Consider the following 22,434-nt stretch of genomic DNA (forward strand, 5'->3'; position numbering starts at 1 on the left):
GCTGCTCTTGGTGTGGTGGTGGCGACCATGCCCACTTCGGAAGATCTTGCAGCTGCGTCACCGCTGGTGGTCACATTCGAACTGCGAGTAAACGCCCTCCTGGGCTGCTCTTTCTCCTGGTCAATGAGGCCCTGCTTCATGGAATCCTCGATCTGTACTCCCATCTCATGCAAATCTGAAAAGGTAGAGAAGGGGAGCACGATCATTTTCTGCATTAGTTTGGATTGGAGGTTGCGCACAACCATCCGTATTTGATCCTTATCCGTTGGCCTAATGGTCATCATTGAGACCTTGGCCCTCCAGCGGGCCACGAATTCTGAGAAGCTCTTCTTAGGCTCCTGTCTCGTCGTCTCAAGATCACGGGTAGTAATCTCGATTTGGGTATTGTATAAATATTGTGCGACGAAGGCCTCGGCCATCTCCTCCCAGCTTCGTTTCACTGAATCCTCCAATTTGGCGTACCAGATGGTCGCAATACCTGACAGGGTCCTGCCAAAAAGGGAAAGCTTCTGTAATCTTGTCAAGCCCATCGGGCGCAGAACATCTGAAAATAAACTCAGGTGGATCACGGGATCTCCTGACCCGTCAAAACGGTCGATGTGAGGCATCTTGAACCTGTCCGGTAGTGTCACAGTTGCGTCGGTGTACCCGTCCTCAATGTCCGGGATGGACTTTACCCCCTGGGATTTTTTGAACAACTTTTAAAGCTTGCTCAACTTCAATGCTGTATGGTCTACCTCGAACTCAAGGGAGAGTCCGATGGGTTGATTGGTGCTTTAGACAGCTGGGGTAAGATTGGGGGCGGAACCGACCCTGTCGGAATGTCCGTACCTTCTTGGACATTTGGCGTCTCCCCAGGTATTGGATCTACTGGTGGGAGGGGAGCTTGATGCGAAGCAGATGCTCCATTTTGCTGTTGCAGCCTGGTGATTAGCTCAGCCTACTGGGCCATGATCGCAGCCTGCTGTTTGGCAAATTTAGCTTGGCGGACAGCATCTTGCTGCATGAGTTTCATACTTTCTTGCATCTGGCGCATCATTGCCTCTATCCCTAATGTGTTCTGCTGGTCCATCTAACTGACTGGTATCTATCCCTGCAATAGAAACTGAGACCTCAGCCTGACTGTTCACTGGTGGGGTGGATAAGGGCCACTGATCTGGTAACTGCTGAACTGGTGATTTGTGCCTGACTGGCCCTTTTACCCTGCCTCTGGCAAAGGAACACTGATTTGTCCTTGAATTGAATCTCTGACCTGACAAAGTCTATCAGCACAAGTTTGATAAACCTCGGGGGATATCGGGGCCTTCTGAAGCTATGGTTCCAGGACTACCCCTAGCAAAAGAGAAAACAAACAGCACCTCAGCTCAACTTCACCAAAACAGATACGAGTGTAGCAGGATGACTGTGCCCTCTTGTCACGACCCAAACCCGGCCCTATGGGTTTAGCACCGTAACCGGCCAGTAATCCGAGATTACCGAAGGCCTGCAGATCAGTAATACAGTAAAACAGAGTACAGGGCCTGGCGGAAGCCAATACAGTAATTAAACAGTGTCCAATGAGCTGTGACAGTCTGTATGCCAAAAAGATTTTTCATGCATTCATACATAAACAGTACAGAACAGTATGCACAATATTTACATTCATTCAAACTAGGGACTCAACCCTAGGTAGCAGTACAGTGAACAGTCAGTCTATACAAAACAGTGAAACAGTACAGAAGGGGAATTCTTAAAACACCCCTAAGCCTTAGCAGATAGGCTCGGAACCTCGCAGTGAGGCACAAAGGCTGGCTTGACAAAACTAGAGTCTAACCCACGCTCCTAGCTCCGATCTGGTGGCTGAGCACCTACATATATATATAAACAGTAAGCTAAAGCCCAGTGAATAACATAATGCGTAAAGGGGTTTAGAATGAATGTCCTTACAGTAATGAAAACAGTTCAATTCAATCAGTAGTTCAGTTGTTCAGTACAGTAAACAGTCATATGTGGTACAACCATTAGCATAACCGTAACAGTAGGTCTTAAAAGACCGAACAGTAATGATGGCCATCAGTCAGTAAACAGTAGTGGCTCCACGAGGGAACCGACAGAGATCTCTGTAACAGTAACAGTGACAGTAAACAGTAGTGCTAAGGATGCCACAGTACAGTTCAGAAATAAAGGACATACATTCATTCAGTAAACAATATCAGTTCAGTAAACAGTTCAGTTCAGTAATCAGAAGATAGTCATTTGTGAACATATCTTTACACAATCGTTACTCACAGAGTTCGGGCTACAGTATGCTAGAGCGTGTCTCCCCAGTCGCCAACCCTACACAGTTAACAGGTTGAACACACTAAGCTACACAGTTGGGAAATCTCATAACTTAAACCCTAATTTGCCTTGGTGTATTCTACATCTATATCCTCATTAAGATGCCTTAAACTAGGCCTAAGAATGCCTAGGATGGGATGAGGATGCAAAAATACACTTAGAAAACATTTTGCAAACTTGCTGAAAATAGGAGCCTCGCTCGAGCGGGACTTTCTTCGCTCGAGCGGGCTTCCAAAATCAAAGGCTTCGCTCGAGCGAGTAATCCTTCGCTCGAGCGGTCTGTCGAAACAGTAAAAATACTGGATGCTGTGATTTTACGCGCGATGGTCGCTCGATGGTCGCTCGAGCGGATTCCTGGACAAAGGTGCTCGCTCGAGCGGGGAATCCTTCGCTCGAGCGAGGAAGCCAAATCTGGAATTTCCAGATCTGCCTCCCAAGCTCAAACCAAGCATTCTACCACTCCAAACTCGACCTCTTGGGCCCAAATTCTGGAAAACATAACCAAATTCAATGTATAACAAGTTTCAAAGCTCAATTTATGAATTCAAGCCCCAAAGGTGAGTCAATTAAAACCACATTCAAACCCATTTTCAAGAATATGAAGAACATGCAAACATGCATGAATTCAAATCATTCCAAAGCTTCAATTTGATGCTCTAAGGAGCCAATTGATCCAAAAACAAGTTGAAAACATGAACCATTACAAAATTATGAACATGCATGCAACATTTCACCATGAATTCAACTCAAACTTCTACATTAACAACATGCATGCATGAATTACACTCTATAACAACATGTATGCACCAAAACATGGCTTAGCTCTACAATTGAAGCATGAATTGTGCAAGAATGAATTCTAAGACAACAACAAGGAGATGGATGTCCTACCTTAGTCTTGTGTTCAAGGTCTAGGAGCTCAAAGTAGCAATCAACACTTCAATCCTCAAGCAATTCCAAACAATTCAAGATGAAAACCAACTCCTCAAGTCTCTCTCTCTCTCTCTAGGGTCGGTTGAGGCTCAAAATGTGAGAAGAAATGTTGGTTTAATCAAATACGTGGAGTGTATACAAGTTTCAAGTGTGTGTATTGAGTGGGCCACTAAGGGTGGCGATTCGGTAAATAAGTCCAACTCTTTAATTAGCTTATTTTAATCTAATTTAATCATACCTAATCAGTTTTCAAATAATTATACTATAAAATCACATTAATTCAGACGATCATAGAACACTAATCGGTTTCTGATTCGGCCGCCGATAAGGCCTTCAATTAGCAGTTTAAACACATAAGCATGAACAGATAACCATACAGTCAAACAGATATAATGCAATTAACTAACATATACTCAGTCAATTCGGTTTCCAACTTCAGTCAGTCAGTTCAGTATTTTTAATCAGTCCAATTATCAGTCATGATCAGTTCAGTTATCAGTAATCAATGTTTAACGGTAATCAGTGGTGAGGGTTATTACAGTCTCCCCTCCTTATAAAGAGTTTAGTCCTCTAAACTCGAGTTACCTTCGATCTGGAAGAAAACAGGATTCAGTGGGAACAAGTCAGGATATCTTCTGGCCATGTCATCTTCCCTTTCCCAAGTGGCATACACACCACCATGGTTCTGCCAGTCAACTTTCACTAGCGGGATCTCCTTGTTCCTCAGTTTCTTGATCCGTCTGTTAACAATCTGTATAGGCCGTTCCTCGTAAGTGTAGTCATCACTCAGCACTACACGAGTAGGCTCTATTACATGGAAAGGATCCCGAAGATAGTCTCTTAACATCGAAATGTGGAAAACATTATGCATATGCTCCATTTTAGGAGGGAGCGCAACTTGATGCGCCACCGGATTAATTTTCTCAATGATCTCATACGGTCCGACGTATCTTGGCGCTAACTTGCCTTTGACTCCAAAACGAGTCTGGCCTTTCATCGGTGTCACTTTCACAAAAACGTGATCACCCACTTCATACTCCCTGTCTCGTCTTCTGATATCAGCATAACTCTTCTGTCTGCTCTGTGCAGTTTTCAGTCTCTGTTGTATCAGTTTCACTTTCTCAGTGGTTTCATAAACAATCTCGGGCCCAAGCAAAGGCCCATCTCCAACTTCTGCCCAGCAGATCGGAGATCTACATTTTCTGCCATATAATGCCTCGAAAGGCGCCATACCAATACTCGAATGGTAGCTGTTGTTGTAGGCGAATTCAGCCAAAGGTAAATGGCTTTCCCAATCTCCCTGAAAATCAAGGACACACATTCTCAGTAAATCCTCCAAAGTTTGGATGGTCCTTTCTGACTGTCCATCTGTCTGAGGATGATAGGCACTACTCAGTCTCAGTTCAGTACCCAATGCAGTCTGTAGACTTTGCCAAAACCTCGATGTAAACTTCGAATCCCTGTCAGAAACGATAGACACAGGTACTCCATGCAGTCTTACAATCTCATCAACATAGATAACGGCCAATTTGTCCGCATTATAGATTGTCTTGACAGGTAAGAAGTGAGCAGATTTGGTTAGTCTATCAACAATAACCCAAATAGAATCCATACCTTTTCTGGAGCGAGGCAATCCAACGATAAAATTCATCGTGATATGCTCCCATTTTCACTCTGGTATGGGTAGGGGTTGCAATAGTCCGGCAGGTCGTTGATGTTCGGCTTTAACTTGTTGGCAATGAAGACATTTGGACACAAAGTCGGCAATTTCTTTCTTCATTCCCGGCCACCAGAAATTCAATTTCAGATCTTGATACATTTTCGTATTCCCCGGGTGAATAGACAATTTCGAATTGTGGCCTTCTTGCAGAACTCTTCTTTTCAGTTCAATGTCATTCGGTACACACAGTCTTTCCTGAAATTTCAGTACATTGTTCTCAAATTTGAATCCCGGCCTTGGTTTAGATTCTCTTTCTTCGATGATCTTTTTCGAGAAGTCATCCAGTTGCTGTTTCTCTTTAATTTCTTCAATCAGTGCCGGTTGAGCAGAAATAGCAGCTAAGGTTCCACCTTGTTCTCTCAAAACAATTTCAATTTCAGATTTTTCAAGGTCACAAAGCAACTCTTTCTGTCCTGTAAGCAAACATGCTAAGTTTCCAATCGATTTCCGGCTCAATGCATCGGCAACGGTATTGGCTTTTCCCAGATGGTACAATATCTGTAGGTCATAGTCTTTAATCAGTTCCAGCCATCTCCGCTGTCTCATGTTCAGTTCTTTCTGTGTGAAGAAATATTTCAAACTCTTATGGTCGGTGTATACTTCACATGTCACCCCGTACAGGTAGTGACGCCAGATTTTCAGTGCAAATACTACTGCAGCAAGTTCCAGATCATGGGTCGGATAGTTCTTTTCATGTGGTCTCAGTTGTCGGGAAGCATAAGCAATAACCTTCCCATTCTGCATTAAAACACATCCCAAACCCTTATGAGAAGCATCACTAAATACAGTATAACCATCCGTACCTGAAGGTAAGGTAAGAACCGGTGCAGTCACTAATCGAGTTTTCAACTCCTGGAAAGCAGATTCTCTTTGGTCAGTCCAGTCAAATGATGTCCCCTTCTGAGTTAACTGAGTCAATGGTAGGGCAATTTTGGAGAAATCTTTGACAAATCTTCTGTAATATCCAGCCAATCCCAAAAAGCTTCGGACTTCCGTCACATTTGTTGGTCTAGGCCAATTCACTACAGCTTCAATTTTCTGCGGATCAACAAAAATCCCATCTTTGCTAACAACATGCCCCAAAAACATAACATGATCAAGCCAAAATTCACATTTAGATAGTTTAGCATATAGTTTCTGTTCTCTTAAGGTTTGTAGGGCAAGTCTCAGATGTTGTTCATGTTCTTCTATACTCTTGGAGTAAATCAATATGTCATCAATAAATACAACAATAAAGTCGTCAAGGTATGGTTTAAAAATTCTGTTCATGAGGTCCATAAATGCAGCTGGTGCATTCGTGACTCCGAACGGCATAACTAAAAATTCATAATGTCCATACCTCGTTCTAAAAGCAGTTTTATCAATGTCTTCCGGTTTAACCTTCAGTTGATGATACCCTGATCTGAGATCAATCTTTGAAAATACTTGAGCACCCTGTAACTGATCAAACAGGTCATCAATACGCGGTAATGGGTATTTGTTCTTTACAGTTACCTTATTCAGTTCACGGTAGTCTATGCACAGTCTCAGTGAGCCGTCTTTCTTCTTTACGAACAAGACAGGTGCGCCCCACGGTGAAGTACTGGGCCTGATAAACTTCTTGTCTAACAGTTCTTGCAATTGCACTTTCAACTCCTTCAGTTCAGTTGGGGCCATTCTGTAAGGAGCTTTCGATATCGGCTGTGCACCCGGAATTACATCAATGGTAAATTCAATCTCCCTGTCAATCAAATCCCCCGGCAAATTGTCTGGAAAAACATCTGGGAATTCTCTGACTATAGGAATACAGTTCATATTAGCATTATCATCAGTAGATACAGTCAGTACAGAACACAAATATCCCTTACAGCCCTTTCTAATCAATTTTACAGCTTTCACAGATGAAATCAGATACGGAGGAGGTACTACTCCACTCCCATTAAACACAAATTCAGGGAAACCAGGTGGACGGAAAATAACTTGCTTGGTCACACAATCAATAGTGGCATGATATTTTTGTAACCAATCCATCCCCAATATAACATCAAAATGGTCTATGTTCAGTGGCAGTAAATCAATAAACAGATGTGCATCTTCAACAATAATTTCACAGGCGGGGTACATATAAGCACATGTCATAGATCCTCCTACGGGTGATGATACTGATAACAGATAGTTCAAAGGTTCCAAGGGTCTATTCAATTTACGCGAAAAAGCATGCGATACATAAGAATGCGTAGACCCCGAATCAATTAGTACATAAGCATTCTGAGTACAAATAGAGAGAATACCTGACACAACGGTCTCGGTATTCTGGACATCTCCCGATACTAGGGCGAACACTCGGCCCTGCCTCATAGGCTCTTTCCCGGTAGCTTTAGGGTTCGGTTTTGGTGGAGCGTTTGATGCTGCGCCGCTGGCTGCAGCTTTGCTGTTGCCCTGAGGAGCAGAAGGACAATCTTTAACCATGTGGCCCACCTTGCCACACCTGTAACACGCTCCAGATAGTTTGTAACAAACTCCCTTATGATTTTTCCCACATTCAGAACAGGGCGGTATTGCACGGTTTCCTTGACTAGAAGTAGTCATTGACCCTGTGTTTTGCTTTTTGTTCAACGGGTTGTGCTTGCCTTTCTTGAATTTAAAACCCTGTCTTTTACCACGCCATTCCGACGCTGGTGTTTCTGTTTTCAGTGCTTCAATGTTTGATTCAGCCATCAAGGCTCGATCGAGAACACCCACAAAAGTCGGTAGTTTCAAAACATTTATTCGGTTAAGAATTGCAACATTAAGGCCGCCTTCAAATTTTCTGGCCTTCTTATATTCTGTATCCACCATATGCGGTGCATATCTAGCAAGCTCGGTGAATTTCGTTTCATATTCGGCAACAGATGTGGTGCCCTGTCTCAGTTGTTCAAACTCAGTCACTTTCCTGTCCCTAACACACTGAGGGAAGTACTTTTCAAAGAAGGCTCCCTTGAATTGAGCCCAAGTCAAAATGGTATTTTCATCACGGATCAACATCCACCACCTTCTAGCTTCTTCTTGCAATGTAAAGGTGGCTAACAGTACCTTGTTCGCTTCCGAGCACGGAAACACTTCAAATAGCTTTTCTGTTTCAAGCACCCAAGCTTCAGCCTTTAATGGTTCGAGGCCTCCCTGAAAGGATGGCGGTTTCATTTTGCTGAACTTCTGGGTCAGAGCAATAATATCCCCATCATTTACATTAGGTTCCGGCTGTACCGGAGGAGGAGGTGGGGGCTGTTGGTTCTGTTGTTCCAGTCTAGTAGTTATCAGTTCTATCATTCTTTCCATTCTTTCCATTCTTGCCTCGGTAGACTAGGATTCAGGTTCATTTGCATTGTCCATTTCACTATAAGCAGTCATAACAGTTTTATACATAAGCAGTCATTGGTTTACCAGTTTAACACATTAACAGATATTTAGTCATAACATAACCACACACTTTTCAAGTCCATGAAATGCCCTAATCACTTTCTAGGACACCCTATAGCTCATTTGGACATGTGTGTGCGGTATAACTCGTGGTTAAGTATCGCTCTGATACCACTCTGTCACGACCCAAACCCGGCCCTATGGGTTTAGCACCGTAACCGGCCAGTAATCCGAGATTACCGAAGGCCTGCAGATCAGTAATACAGTAAAACAGAGTACAGGGCCTGGCGGAAGCCAATACAGTAATTAAACAGTGTCCAATGAGCTGTGATTGTCTGTATGCCAAAAAGATTTTTCATGCATTCATACATAAACAGTACAGAACAGTATGCACAATATTTACATTCATTCAAACTAGGGACTCAACCCTAGGTAGCAGTACAGTGAACAGTCAGTCTATACAAAACAGTGAAACAGTACAGAAGGGGAATTCTTAAAACACCCCTAAGCCTTAGCAGATAGGCTCGGAACCTCGCAGTGAGGCACAAAGGCTGGCTTGACAAAACTGGAGTCTAACCCACGCTCCTAGCTCCGATCTGGTGGCTGAGCACCTACATATATATATAAACAGTAAGCTAAAGCCCAGTGAATAACATAATGCGTAAAGGGGTTTAGAATGAATGTCCTTACAGTAATGAAAACAGTTCAATTCAATCAGTAGTTCAGTTGTTCAGTACAGTAAACAGTCATATGTGGTACAACCATTAGCATAACCGTAACAGTAGGTCTTAAAAGACCGAACAGTAATGATGGCCATCAGTCAGTAAACAGTAGTGGCTCCACGAGGGAACCGACAGAGATCTCTGTAACAGTAACAGTGACAGTAAACAGTAGTGCTAAGGATGCCACAGTACAGTTCAGAAATAAAGGACATACATTCATTCAGTAAACAATATCAGTTCAGTAAACAGTTCAGTTCAGTAATCAGAAGATAGTCATTTGTGAACATATCTTTACACAATCGTTACTCACAGAGTTCGGGCTACAGTATGCTAGAGCGTGTCTCCCCAGTCGCCAACCCTACACAGTTAACAGGTTGAACACACTAAGCTACACAGTTGGGAAATCTCATAACTTAAACCCTAATTTGCCTTGGTGTGTTCTACATCTATATCCTCATTAAGATGCCTTAAACTAGGCCTAAGAATGCCTAGGATGGGATGAGGATGCAAAAATACACTTAGAAAACATTTTGCAAACTTGCTGAAAATAGGAGCCTCGCTCGAGCGGGACTTTCTTCGCTCGAGCGGGCTTCCAAAATCAAAGGCTTCGCTCGAGCGAGTAATCCTTCGCTCGAGCGGTCTGTCGAAACAGTAAAAATACTGGATGCTGTGATTTTACGCGCGATGGTCGCTCGATGGTCGCTCGAGCGGATTCCTGGACAAAGGTGCTCGCTCGAGCGGGGAATCCTTCGCTCGAGCGAGGAAGCCAAATCTGGAATTTCCAGATCTGCCTCCCAAGCTCAAACCAAGCATTCTACCACTCCAAACTCGACCTCTTGGGCCCAAATTCTGGAAAACATAACCAAATTCAATGTATAACAAGTTTCAAAGCTCAATTTATGAATTCAAGCCCCAAAGGTGAGTCAATTAAAACCACATTCAAACCCATTTTCAAGAATATGAAGAACATGCAAACATGCATGAATTCAAATCATTCCAAAGCTTCAATTTGATGCTCTAAGGAGCCAATTGATCCAAAAACAAGTTGAAAACATGAACCATTACAAAATTATGAACATGCATGCAACATTTCACCATGAATTCAACTCAAACTTCTACATTAACAACATGCATGCATGAATTACACTCTATAACAACATGTATGCACCAAAACATGGCTTAGCTCTACAATTGAAGCATGAATTGTGCAAGAATGAATTCTAAGACAACAACAAGGAGATGGATGTCCTACCTTAGTCTTGTGTTCAAGGTCTAGGAGCTCAAAGTAGCAATCAACACTTCAATCCTCAAGCAATTCCAAACAATTCAAGATGAAAACCAACTCCTCAAGTCTCTCTCTCTCTCTCTAGGGTCGGTTGAGGCTCAAAATGTGAGAAGAAATGTTGGTTTAATCAAATACGTGGAGTGTATACAAGTTTCAAGTGTGTGTATTGAGTGGGCCACTAAGGGTGGCGATTCGGTAAATAAGTCCAACTCTTTAATTAGCTTATTTTAATCTAATTTAATCATACCTAATCAGTTTTCAGATAATTATACTATAAAATCACATTAATTCAGACGATCATAGAACACTAATCGGTTTCTGATTCGGCCGCCGATAAGGCCTTCAATTAGCAGTTTAAACACATAAGCATGAACAGATAACCATACAGTCAAACAGATAGAATGCAATTAACTAACATATACTCAGTCAATTCGGTTTCCAACTTCAGTCAGTCAGTTCAGTATTTTTAATCAGTCCAATTATCAGTCATGATCAGTTCAGTTATCAGTAATCAATGTTTAACGGTAATCAGTGGTGAGGGTTATTACACCTCTACTGAATTCTGCCCCCAAAATTCAACCTCAAATCTGATACCCTCAGGTAAACTGAATCCCAAAATACTGAACTGGTGCCCGCAGGCCTGATGCCCAAACTTGCAAACTGATACATGCATTCCTGTAGAGACGCACTCTAAAAGCACATAACAAGCAAGTGAGAGCCAAAACACCCCTATGTTGGGGTAGGGTTTCCCTGTCCTATTTTGTCAGGAGCTAGGGTTTCACTACGCACGCAGCGGTTTCAAACAACCTAAATCGGGTAAGCAACCTGTCCTTGCTTGGAATGGTCACTATGGATTCCGAGTATGCACTAGGTCGAATGGTCAAAAGGGTGCCCCGGTAAAACCGGGGTTTGTGTTCCCATACTGGCAAAGCCCACAACCGGTCAACCTTATGGTCATCTCTTGACAAGACAAGCCTCTGGCAAACCGTTCAGGAATAGCAGATGGCAAACACGGTGTCCTAGGCGCACCAATGCAAATGCAATGCAAAGAAACACACAAGTGTAGTCAAAAACAGATATCATGAGTTCGAGTCAAGTTCTCTAACTCCCCAGCAGAGTCGCCAGAAACTGTAGACGTTCCCCGAACGCCCCAGGGAGGAACGAGTCCCCCCCGTTCCGTTCGATATTGGGCTTACCACAGCTCAGGACTCTCAAATTGTCACGGTTCTAAATCTGAACCAAAGAGTCCAAATCCGGCAAATCGTTTTGAGAAAACAGATTTTGAAAGAAGTGCCAAACATGGACTGCTTTGCCAGATACAGAGTCGCCACCTAAATATTTTATTTTGGGAAAATTTAGGAAACCCTGACTTGTTTGCCTAAGGCCACGTGTCCGTCATCACCAAAGTTACCTCGGCTCGGGAACTTGGGTACGATTGGGGAAGGTCACTTCGTGAGCACCCCCGCTCGCCCGATTAAAGATCGGCCTCTACTAACCATGATATCTATTTTTGAAAACATTATGCGTTCTTATTCCGGTTATTAGCCTAGATTTACTATGTGATGCGCACAATATACAAGTATAGACTGGATCGCCTGAATTGGAACAAAACATTTCATGTTTGTTTATTTGAAAATGATTTGATGGTGCTACCCGCAGGTAGGCTAAGACGTGGATTTGCCACCCTCGGGTGGGCTTAGAAAAACATGATTTTGCCACTATCTAGTAGGCTTAAAACACACATTTGATGAATTGTTCCAATTCAAATAACCCAACCTTCACCCACAGGCATTCAAGCAGTTATATCACATAAGCATATAGCCTCATGGTAAGCATGCTATTCATGGCAGTCACTCACACGCATGCAAGGATGCTAAAGCATAAAACTTACCGAGTACTCTAAGCCAAAACAGAAACTAATTAGAAATCCATGCATGATCCTAATTATACAGAAATGCCAAATGCAACACATGCAAAAGTGCAACTATAGCAGGCTCGGCTATTCTAGACATGGCATATGAAATGCTACAGCTAACATGTATTCAACTTGAAATTGAAAATACAATGCAGTTAGTATGATGCGCCAAGCCCGGTGCATGCAAAACAAATGAATGAATGCAAACATGCTATCATACTGTATGCTAATTGAAGCATGCCCTAATCTAACCATCATAAGCGAGTAAATAAAAGGGAGAAAGACGTGGGGTTGGAAGACATACATCACACACACGCACACTTATTACAACATTGCCCTCGCGCAGAGGGTCCGAATAAATGATATACAGTCCCAAATGAATAATTACAGTCCAAATATGTACAAAACCCTAATTAATTAACAAATTAAATTAGGAAAACAATAAATTGGCATGCAAGCCAGGGACTACCTTGACTCTTCTTTAGATGATGAATAATGCATATCCGGGTTGCCTTGCGCGGAAATCCATTGCGATGCCCCAATTAGCCTCTGTTTGCAATTGTTCTTGGGATGTGTGCCAAGCTCCAGAAGGCTGCTGACTCTTGATTTGTTGCAACAGAGAGCAGGAAAGGGGCATGGCAATGTATTTTCACGAATGTATGCATGCCTCGATCCTCGTGCCACCAATCACGCATCTCGATGCATGATGGCCGAGGAGTCGAATTGCACGACTCAATATGAAATGAATGCACATATAAACACAACAAAACCTAAACTCCATCATGGATAATCCAGAGTGTCGGTGACTAGGAATTGAGATACGTTCCGTCACTCGGAGTACGAAACGTACCTCGTTTTCCGTACTCGGGCTAACTCCTATCCCAAGCATAATGCAATATGCATGACATGCATGAATGCAACTAATATACAATCTAGCATGCACAATACTATGGAATGGCATACACGATGCACGAGGTAACATGGCATACACAATGCGCTAATATGCAACCTAGCATACACAATGCTATGAAATGAAATGGCATACACAATGCACGATGGACTTACACTAACATGAGTGGACCTCAGCCACACTCACATAGGAGGCCATGAGATGAAAATGAGACACTCAAAATCCGTGCACACATGCACGCAAACTGAGGACCGATCCTAAGGCACAAATGCCACTCTAACAAGACATGGCAAGGCATGGAATATGGCATACTAGCATGCAAATTTCAGTACCAAAATATGATGCAAAACAGCCCCAGAACATGGAAACATGGCACCCAATACATGAAATGAGACCCGAAACATGAAATTAGGTACATGGAATGACCTATGGCTATGCAAAGCATGCATTATTTGAACATGAAGTGTGAATACAGAATCAAGACAGTCCCAAAAAAACCATATTTACAGTTTTAAGCAAGGCCAAATAATGGACACAAATAGGACTAAGCTAGCATGCAAAAATGGCCCCGTGAGAGAGGTAATGAAGCAAGTAGAAGCGTCTGGCCCTAAATGGCCAAGAGCCCTTCAACAAAGTCGAAGAGGGTCTCAAAAAAAGTTATTTTACAGTTTATGGCCGAGCCCAAAACAATGCACAAGTAAGCTTAAAATACTATGCAAGAAATAGGCCTAAAAGAAGGTTTAAACACAAAGTGTAAAAATGGAGTCTCAAACAGAAAAATACCCTTCATCAAACATGAATAGGGGGTCAAAATAAGGCTATTTACAGTTTGGACCAGGGCCCAAAAACACAAGCACGAGGGGCTAACAAAACATGCAAAAATAAGGCCAAAAGAGGGATAAAGTGGCAAGTGACAAAAAGAAGCATCAAACAGTGAAGATCCCTTCAACAATGTTGAAGAAGGGCTCAAAATAAGCCACTTTTCAGTTTACAACCAAGCTCAAAAAATTTTACAAATAGGCCTAAAATACTATGCAAGAAAGAGGCATACAAGAGGGGTAAAGAGTCAAGTGTAAAAAGGAAGCCTCAAACAGAGAGAGACCCTTAAACAAACATGAAAAGGAGCTCAAAATAATTCTATTTTCAGTTAGGGTCGGAGCCCAAATATGCAATCAAGAGGAGCTAATATATTGAGCAAAAATAGGCAAGAAAGAGGGAGAAGGAGACTTACCCTTGTAGCCTATGTCTTCAACAACTCTTGGACCAAGTTTGGTGGCTCTCAACCTCTGGAAAACAGCCTCAAATTGCTGGAATGGAAGATAGAGGCTTTGTTCTATGAGGTGTAGGGTAGATGGTGTAGGATTAAGGAGATTTTTAGGGTTGGAATAGCGGGAGAGAGAGATTGAGTGCAAGGGTCTTGAACCAATTTTTTTGTAACCCCTGAAGCTGCTGGAATGGCCTGGATATATAGGCAAAAAAGGGGGGGGAAAAGGGGGGGAAATGAATTCAAGTTTTCCCCCCAAAAGTGCAGCCCCCCGGATACACAATATGGGGGGAAACAGAATACATATTTGTAATGTACCAGAGGAGGGGATCATGACCGGCCTGTTATTGGAGTTGCAGGTGGCCGGTCGGCCTTCCCCATGGCCGGTCGGCCAAGGGCCAAAAGGGTCAAGAAGTATTAGTGGCCGGCCACCCCAGATTAGTGGCCTCCCATGTGTGCACAATACAACCATGTGGTCAAAAAGTGGAGAAAGTAAACCAGGAGAGAGAAAAGCCCTCTTTTTGGAGGGGTTCAAAAGAGTCAAATACAATTACTGGCCGGCCATGTGATATTGGTGGCCTCCCAGGTGTGTACAACACAAATATGTGGTTTAGGGCTGGAAAAAGTGGCCTTAGGGTGGTCAACATTGGTTTTCACGTAAGAAAAACGGGCAACGGAGGGCGATGGAGGAATAAAACTGGTTGTCAGAACAATTACTGGCCTCCCACCCTTCTACGACCTTCTTAGCAGTGAAACAGAGGTCCCTGCCAAAAATGAACTCAAACCGATGCAAAATGAAGGTTCGGGGGCCGAAACGCGCAGCCTGAGGCCCCGAAAACTGACTGCTAGGCACCGGAAGTGGAGTTCGACCACGAAGTTGGTTTTTCGAGCCACAGTGTCCCTCAAAATGGAGCAAATAAGATGCATGCCAAAAATCGGAGCAAACGGAGGTGGTTAAGCGGTCCCGAACCGAGGCACACGGCCAACGGCTCCGAAAAACTGGAAACTGGACTCCAAACGGGAAAAATGGCCTACGACCACGAAACGTAGCCTACGGCCACTGAGAGATGATCTACGAGACCTCTCCCTCCCTTCGGGAAGAGAAAATAGAGAAAACAGAGCTTGGTTCGCAAACCGAGGCAAAGCATGAAAGAGTCGGAAGTCCGGAGGCAAGGCTCGCAGCCGAGACTCTGAAACCTCTGAACGAGCACGATATGCAACATCACCAGGCGCTCAATCGGTGACGTCTGAGTCTTAAGGTCGGTCAAAAATGGGGTGTCTACAGCATGGCATTGTTCTGTATCATGAAATGGACGACCGTTTGCAGGTCCGCCAATTTGTTCGCCATTCCCTTTACCTCATCGTCCCTCCGTAGGCATCTATCCTTCCATACCTGAAGGTCGTCCTCGTTGTAATACTCGCTTTGGTCCGTTTTCTTTGGTACGTCGCCTTTTCTGGCCGATGTCCTTTCCTCCGTGATTCTGATCACGAGTCTCTTTGTTGCAGTTGTCTTCTTCGACGTCAAGGTCAACAGGTTTCCCACTCCCAATAGGAGTGTCATCTCCAATCTTCTCTTTCTGTCCGTCGGTGGCCATCTATTCTCCTTTCTTTCCCACAGACGACGCCAAATTGTGTGTGCTAATTTCTAACCACACTGCCAACTTAGTATTCAACTGAAGAGCACTAGCAGAATAGATGGCGCCTGGATGACCTGCAACAAAGAGGAGAGATTCCGGCGGTGGTTTGTCCACCCGGGGGCACTCCGATGATCAAGTCAGTTATCTCTCAAAAATAGAAAAAATGTTCAATTCACTATTCAGAGCATAAAAAGCGTACCTTAGACCCATGGGGGTGCCTCTCTTTTAAAGCCAACACAATCCTACTCCCAATAGAAGTCTAGCTTCAATGGACTTAGGATTACTGCTAATCTTGGACTCTCAGTAGGATTGGGATAAATTCTCTAAGAGTTTTATCTTTATCCAAACTGAAGTCCTCTCCCATTCTAGGACTCTTGTCCCTTGTCCGCTTATTCCGGATTCCGATATTTTCGCAGATAACTTTGGTCGAACCAAGATCACCTCAGCGTTATGACCCGGACACGTGGCATCCCGACTGGCACTTCGGCGATACCTCGACCACGTATTGTTACTAAGAAATTATGTCCCCACAAAACCTATTAAGGAAAAAGTTTTTTCTTGCATGAGAAGCACATTTTATGGAAAGTAAATAAAAGTTCTCTTTATAAGTAAAGGATTGTAGTTTATAGGGTACTTTATCTTTTTGTCGGCTATCCTACGTTATTTACAAGTCATTCTTTAGAATTTTTAGCGAACTGAGTCAGCAAATTGCCGGAAAGTGTGGCATTTCGTTTTCTCCTTACCCTAAGTAAGTCGAGGTAGTATTTGATATAAATTAAATAACTATATTTACCCCTTACCCTAAGTAAATCGAGGTACTATTTGATATAAATTAAATAATTATATTTATTTAAATAAGTATATTTATTTTGATTATATTATTTTTTATTTTTTTACATATCTTTTCATAAAAAATCAAAAAATATATTTATTTAAATTATCCTAAACAATCACTTAATTCTAAAGTTTTCTTATTCTTCTTCTTCTTTTTTTTCCTAGCGATTTTTTATTTTTATCTACAAAAAATAAAAACAAAAAACATGTTTTACACACGTGTTTTAAATTTTTATTTTGAAAACCAATAAAATGGTTGATCAGCAGGAGGCGATGATTGAGGGTAATTGTTAACTATCAGAGATGATTTATTATGTGAAATCTAACTTATTAAAATTAATAAATTAGAGAATAAATAAATAGTAAATGAGAAAATACACATTAATGGATATTGTAAATTTAATTAATTACAGCTTGTGAATTATGAATTTAATAAAAAAAAAACTGTTTGGTTACTATTAATCTTTTTTAAATAAGTTAAAAAACTCATTCTTTCTATTTTTTTACACTTTTTTTTTATAAAAAATTTAAAAATTATTAAAAAAAAATTTTCTCAAAACAATCTGACTATCTTAAAAGATAATTACATGAATTACTGAACCAACTATCATATCCTAAATCGACGTTTCACCACACAAAAATTGTATTTCAATCAAACATTATTTGTTTTTTTGAATATTTTTTTGTTACCGAGTTCTTAATATCTCTAAAATAAAAGAATAAAATAAAATAAAATAAAAGCTGTTCTATTTTGATTTTTTTTTTTTTATAAAAAAAATCCGTGGTAGCAGTGATTTGAATAGTATTTTCCTTTTCATAGTCGGCAAGGTGGCGACATGTGTAAAGAGACTTTCAAAGTGATTTAAAAGAGACTTTCCGCCATGCAACTACCATGAACCTAGCTCCAAGTTGGAAGCAGTGAGTGAGTGAGTGTGTGAACGAACTCTAGTGGTTCGTGGTATGGGCCCACGAAACACGACTAACATTAAAAGTCTTAGATCACTGTTGATTTGGGTGAGTTTGGATGTTTGCGTATCTCTCGGGTGTTTAGTATAATAAAAATAAGTTTATTAAGTAGAAAATATTTTTTATGATTAACGGAAAATAAGTTTATTTTAATAGAAATATTTTTTGCTTCTAAATTTTTTAAATTAAAACGTTACATGTCACTACATTATTACTATTACTTTCACCTCCACCACCACACCACTATCACTACCTCCACTGCTATCATCACTACCATCAAACATAGAAAAATATTTTATCTGAAAAAAAATTTTGAAATATTTTTTTTGCCCAAACAATAGAGGGTAAGAATTTGATTTTGTTCATATATTTAAAGAGTGTGGTACTTAAAAAAGTGTATTAACAATACATAATTTTTAATGAATGCAAAATTGTGAGGTTTATAATTTTGAGCAGGATGAATATACTGAAAAGGTGGTGGTTTAAACCCAAAACACAATTAATTAAGTAATTGAATGGTTTAAACTTTGGAATATAAAAAAGAGACCCAATTTATTCTTCCCTCCATGTGTTGTTTCGGCCTTATTGGCCCACTACATGTTCTGTTTTAATGATTCAAACAATTCATTATATAAAGTTCTTTATGTATATTATTCATAGAAAAAATAGATCTAATAATCAAAACATTTTTATTTTTATTGCATTTGTCACAAAAAAAAAAAAAAGATGATTTATTTTTAAAAAACACTTTTTCTTTATTTTTTTTAGAGACAAATATAATAAATTGAATTAATTATGATTATTGGATCGATCTCACGAAAGACTCTTATAAAATAAACTGTTTCATTATCGAAATAAGATCTGTGATGAAATCTGGACAATATCCTTTAGTCCAAATCTGAAATTGAAGGAAAGCCCAGTCTAAATTTTTATTGTTATTATTTTAATTTATATAGTGCTACTCTATCCAAAGTCAGCATCATTTTAAGGTTTCTTCATCAACTTGAACATGATTCTCTATAAATAGCACCTATAGACGGATCTTTATCTACAAGTAATTAACTTTTCACCTATAGACACATCATTCTCCATTGTTGACTCTGCGTTTCATTCTGTTCCATCTATTTTCAATCTTTCTTACCAACTGTCTACCATAATGCAAGCAAACATGCACTGCATCGAGCCTTTACACAACGTGCCAATCACTAACCTTAGCATACCCATCAAGAGATGGCGCTTGGCTTTCTCAACTATCTACTGTTCAAGAGCCTTGTACTCTCATTTCAAACAAATCGTAGCAAACAAACACTCCAAATACCAACGTTCACCATCCTACACTGCCCTCAATGTCAACCTAGACCCACCCAACTCCTACAAGATTAATCAAAACAGCCTCACGCAACTCATGAAGCAAAAGAATGTAGAAGATCTTGCTCAACTTGGAGGACTTGAAGGCATAGCTTTGGCTCTTGACACTGACTTGGAAAATGGGATTCATTGTGATGATGAGGACATTGCATATAGACATGAAGCTTTTGGCTCAAACACTTATTGCAAGCCACCCACAAAGAGCTTGTTTCATTTTGTGTGGGAGGCTTTGAAGGACCCAACCATTCTCATCCTTTTAGTTTGTGCTGCAATGTCTCTTGGTTTTGGCATCAAACAACATGGCCCAAAAGACGGGTGGTATGATGGTGGAAGCATAGTTATTGCTGTCATTCTTGTCATCACAGTCTCGGCCGGAAGCAACTTCAAACAGAACAAGCAGTTTGACAAATTATCTGAAGCGAGCGATAATGTCCAGGTTGATGTTGTGAGAGGAGGGAGAAGGCAACAGGTTTCAGTGTTTCAAATTGTGGTGGGAGATGTGGTTTTCTTGAAGATCGGAGACCGAGTTCCTGCTGATGGGTTGTTCATAGATGGGCAGTCGTTTGAAGTCGATGAATCGAGCATGACAGGGGAAAGTGATCTTGTAGAAGTGAATCGAAGCATCAATCCATTCTTGTTCTCTGGAACCAAGGTAATGTTGGAATTAATTTAGAATTTAGTAATTAAATCAAATATATTTTAAAAAAATTCAATTCTTGTATTAGAGAGTCTTTAAAAGTTTAGTCACAAGTATGTTCAAAGTAGACCTCTGTATACAGGGCTGACCGGGCTAAGGCAAACTAGACTTGTGTCTAGGATCTCAAAAATTGGCTCAAAATAAGGCTCCCAATTTTAGGAAGAATTCTATTTGTACTCAAAAAATTATTAATTATGTCTGATTTCTCAATACAGCTATTCATTTTGTTCACATACAAGAACCAATCGAATTATTCTGTATAACATCATATTTATTTATGTCTTCCTACTAATAACACCATGAAACTCTTAGTTCGAATAAAGGTAGTAGAGACTCGTACTGACGAAGGTTCTCCGCCTTACACCAAGAGTTGAAAACAGACTCGTGCTTGTCGATGCCAAAGAATGGTAGTTGTATCCTGAGGCTACAATCTACAGAACTGCCACTATGGCCAAGTTTGGGATGTTCCAAAAAAGTCAAAAAGCTAAAAAGTTACTCAAAAAGTTAAAAAGTTAACACTATTCACCAAAAGTCAACAATTACGGCTGCACAACTCCCAATTCAAATTTTTCCCTACAAATCAATTTTTACAATTTTTTATTACACATTTTCCAATAAAAAGTCAAAAAGTTAACCCAAACATCCATATTTTCAACCTCAATTTTTTAGTCTAAAAAGACAAAAAGTACACTTATTTAGTCTTCCCAAACTTGGCCTATATTGTTGAAACGTTTAGGAACTATTTGTCTTTCCCCTTTCTTTAAAAAAAAAAAGAAAAAATGATTCAACTGATTCAAAAAATTTATAAAAAAAGGAAAAAAATCTTGTAAAGCAAATTCACGGTGAAATTTTAACATATCTTTAGTTTTGTTCTACCCTAATGTAATCATTGGTTTTATTCTTCTTTTTTTTTTTTATAACATATTTTATGTTATCATTGGTTTTCTTGAAGATGTTTGGAAGATTTGGATTAATGAAACATCAAGAGACTTTTAATGAAAAAATAATGATACATATTGTGTTTTTATTTTCTTCTATTTGTAGGTAATAACACAATAAAAAACAATGATACTGATAATAATGGTGAATTTTGAGGGGATAGATTGGAGTTTTAAAGTGAGAAAGAAGATGAAGATAAAATAATTGAAACTTAGAAAAGAAAATGAAGAAAATAAAATATGAAGAATATGTATAAGTGGTTTGGGTATACCATAAGCAAAAAATAATATTTTTTTTATGATTTATTGTGTATTGTCCTTATTAGTAAATTTACATTAAGTATAATATGAACTAAAATTTCAAAATTTTAATTAGATTTACTGAGTTATTATTTGGGTATAAATAGAATCACCCCAATTTTAACGTTGTAGTATATTTAAAATTCAAATAAGGCCAATATCTTTTATTAATGGGCAAATTACTTGGAAGGCTAATATCTTTTATTAGTCTCATAACCTTTTGAATATTCTCAAAAGTCCACTACGTATTTTTCTTTTTTATTCTTCTCTGTGTTCGTTTTTCTCTACCTCTTTCTCTTCTTGATTTTTGGTGACCGGCGACTATCTTTACTTCTTATCTTTCTTTTTCTAATATATAATTACTGGTGACCGATGACCGTCATTGCTTAGGGTTCACCAGCAACCACTGATCATCGACTCCTTACTTTACTCTTACCGATGGAAAAAGAGACGAATATCACACAAAGAAGATGAGTAGATCTACTCAGATCTCAAATCTGACTAGATCTAAACCAAAAATAGTTGCCGGAGTACAATATTCTCTCTATATCTGTTTCTCTCATTCAATTTATCAATTTTTCTACATTTTCTCTACTACACACATCTATTTTTCTATTTTAATAGAGAAAATTTTCAAGTTCTGAACAAGTTGTTTTTAAGTTTTAGTTACAGGCGGTGAAAACTGTAAAATTTTACAGTTTCAATTTTTTGTACTGAAATGAATCATGCTTTAAAACTGTAAAATTTTACAATTTCATAACATGTTTTTCAATTTGATTAATAAGGATAAATACTTAATAGAATCATATTTTAAAACTGTAACATTTTACAGCTTCAAAACTTACTTTTCAGTTTGATCAATATTAAAAATTATTTGCTTAAACCGTACAAAAATTGAAAAATAATATATACTTTTCCATTGTTGTTTGTTGTTGTTATTTTATTTTTATTTGTTTCCCTTTCAATTTATTAGTATTTAGTACATTTTGTTATGTTTTTTCACTATAATTTCTCCATTTTTTTTTGGTAATATTCTGGACATTCCAGCGACTTTCAATGACGTTCAGAACACTCTAGCGATACTTCGATGAACTTTCGGCGACTTCTCGGTGATGTTGAATATTTCGGCAAGTCTCCGGTGACTATTTGACGGAAGTTTGACAGTGGTGGGACATAACAGCGTTTTCAAATTCATAAAAAATAAATAAATAAAATAAAAAGATTTTTTGATAACAATTAAAAATATGTAAA

The 22,434-nt window shown here is 39.8% G+C and overlaps 1 protein-coding gene and 1 long non-coding RNA gene across 4 annotated transcripts in view; one reads left to right on the forward strand and one right to left on the reverse strand.

Annotated features, from left to right (window-relative positions):
* The first annotated feature begins 18,900 nt into the window (after positions 1-18,900).
* LOC114316473 (putative calcium-transporting ATPase 13, plasma membrane-type) overlaps positions 18,901-22,434 on the forward strand; it is a 58,483-nt gene continuing 54,949 nt past the window's right edge. Inside the window, exon 1 of one of the 3 annotated variants that reach the window (XM_082875644.1) lies at positions 18,901-19,900. In XM_082875644.1, coding sequence (XP_082731770.1) covers positions 19,037-19,900 — 864 coding nt within the window. In that variant the 5' untranslated portion in view covers positions 18,901-19,036. The remainder of the gene's footprint in view (positions 19,901-22,434) is intronic. The other 2 variants (XM_082875643.1, XM_082875642.1) reach the window with 2 other exon arrangements.
* Positions 18,933-21,067, reverse strand: LOC145793107 (uncharacterized). The gene is made up of 2 exons (XR_014333654.1): positions 20,661-21,067; positions 18,933-20,390 (listed from the first exon to the last, which is right to left on the reverse strand). It is a non-coding gene; the product is annotated as an uncharacterized LOC145793107 (long non-coding RNA).

This window comes from Camellia sinensis, chromosome 6, assembly GCF_055761805.1.
Source record: "Camellia sinensis isolate YWXY chromosome 6, ASM5576180v1, whole genome shotgun sequence".
In the NCBI taxonomy this organism is placed as follows: domain Eukaryota; kingdom Viridiplantae; phylum Streptophyta; class Magnoliopsida; order Ericales; family Theaceae; genus Camellia; species Camellia sinensis.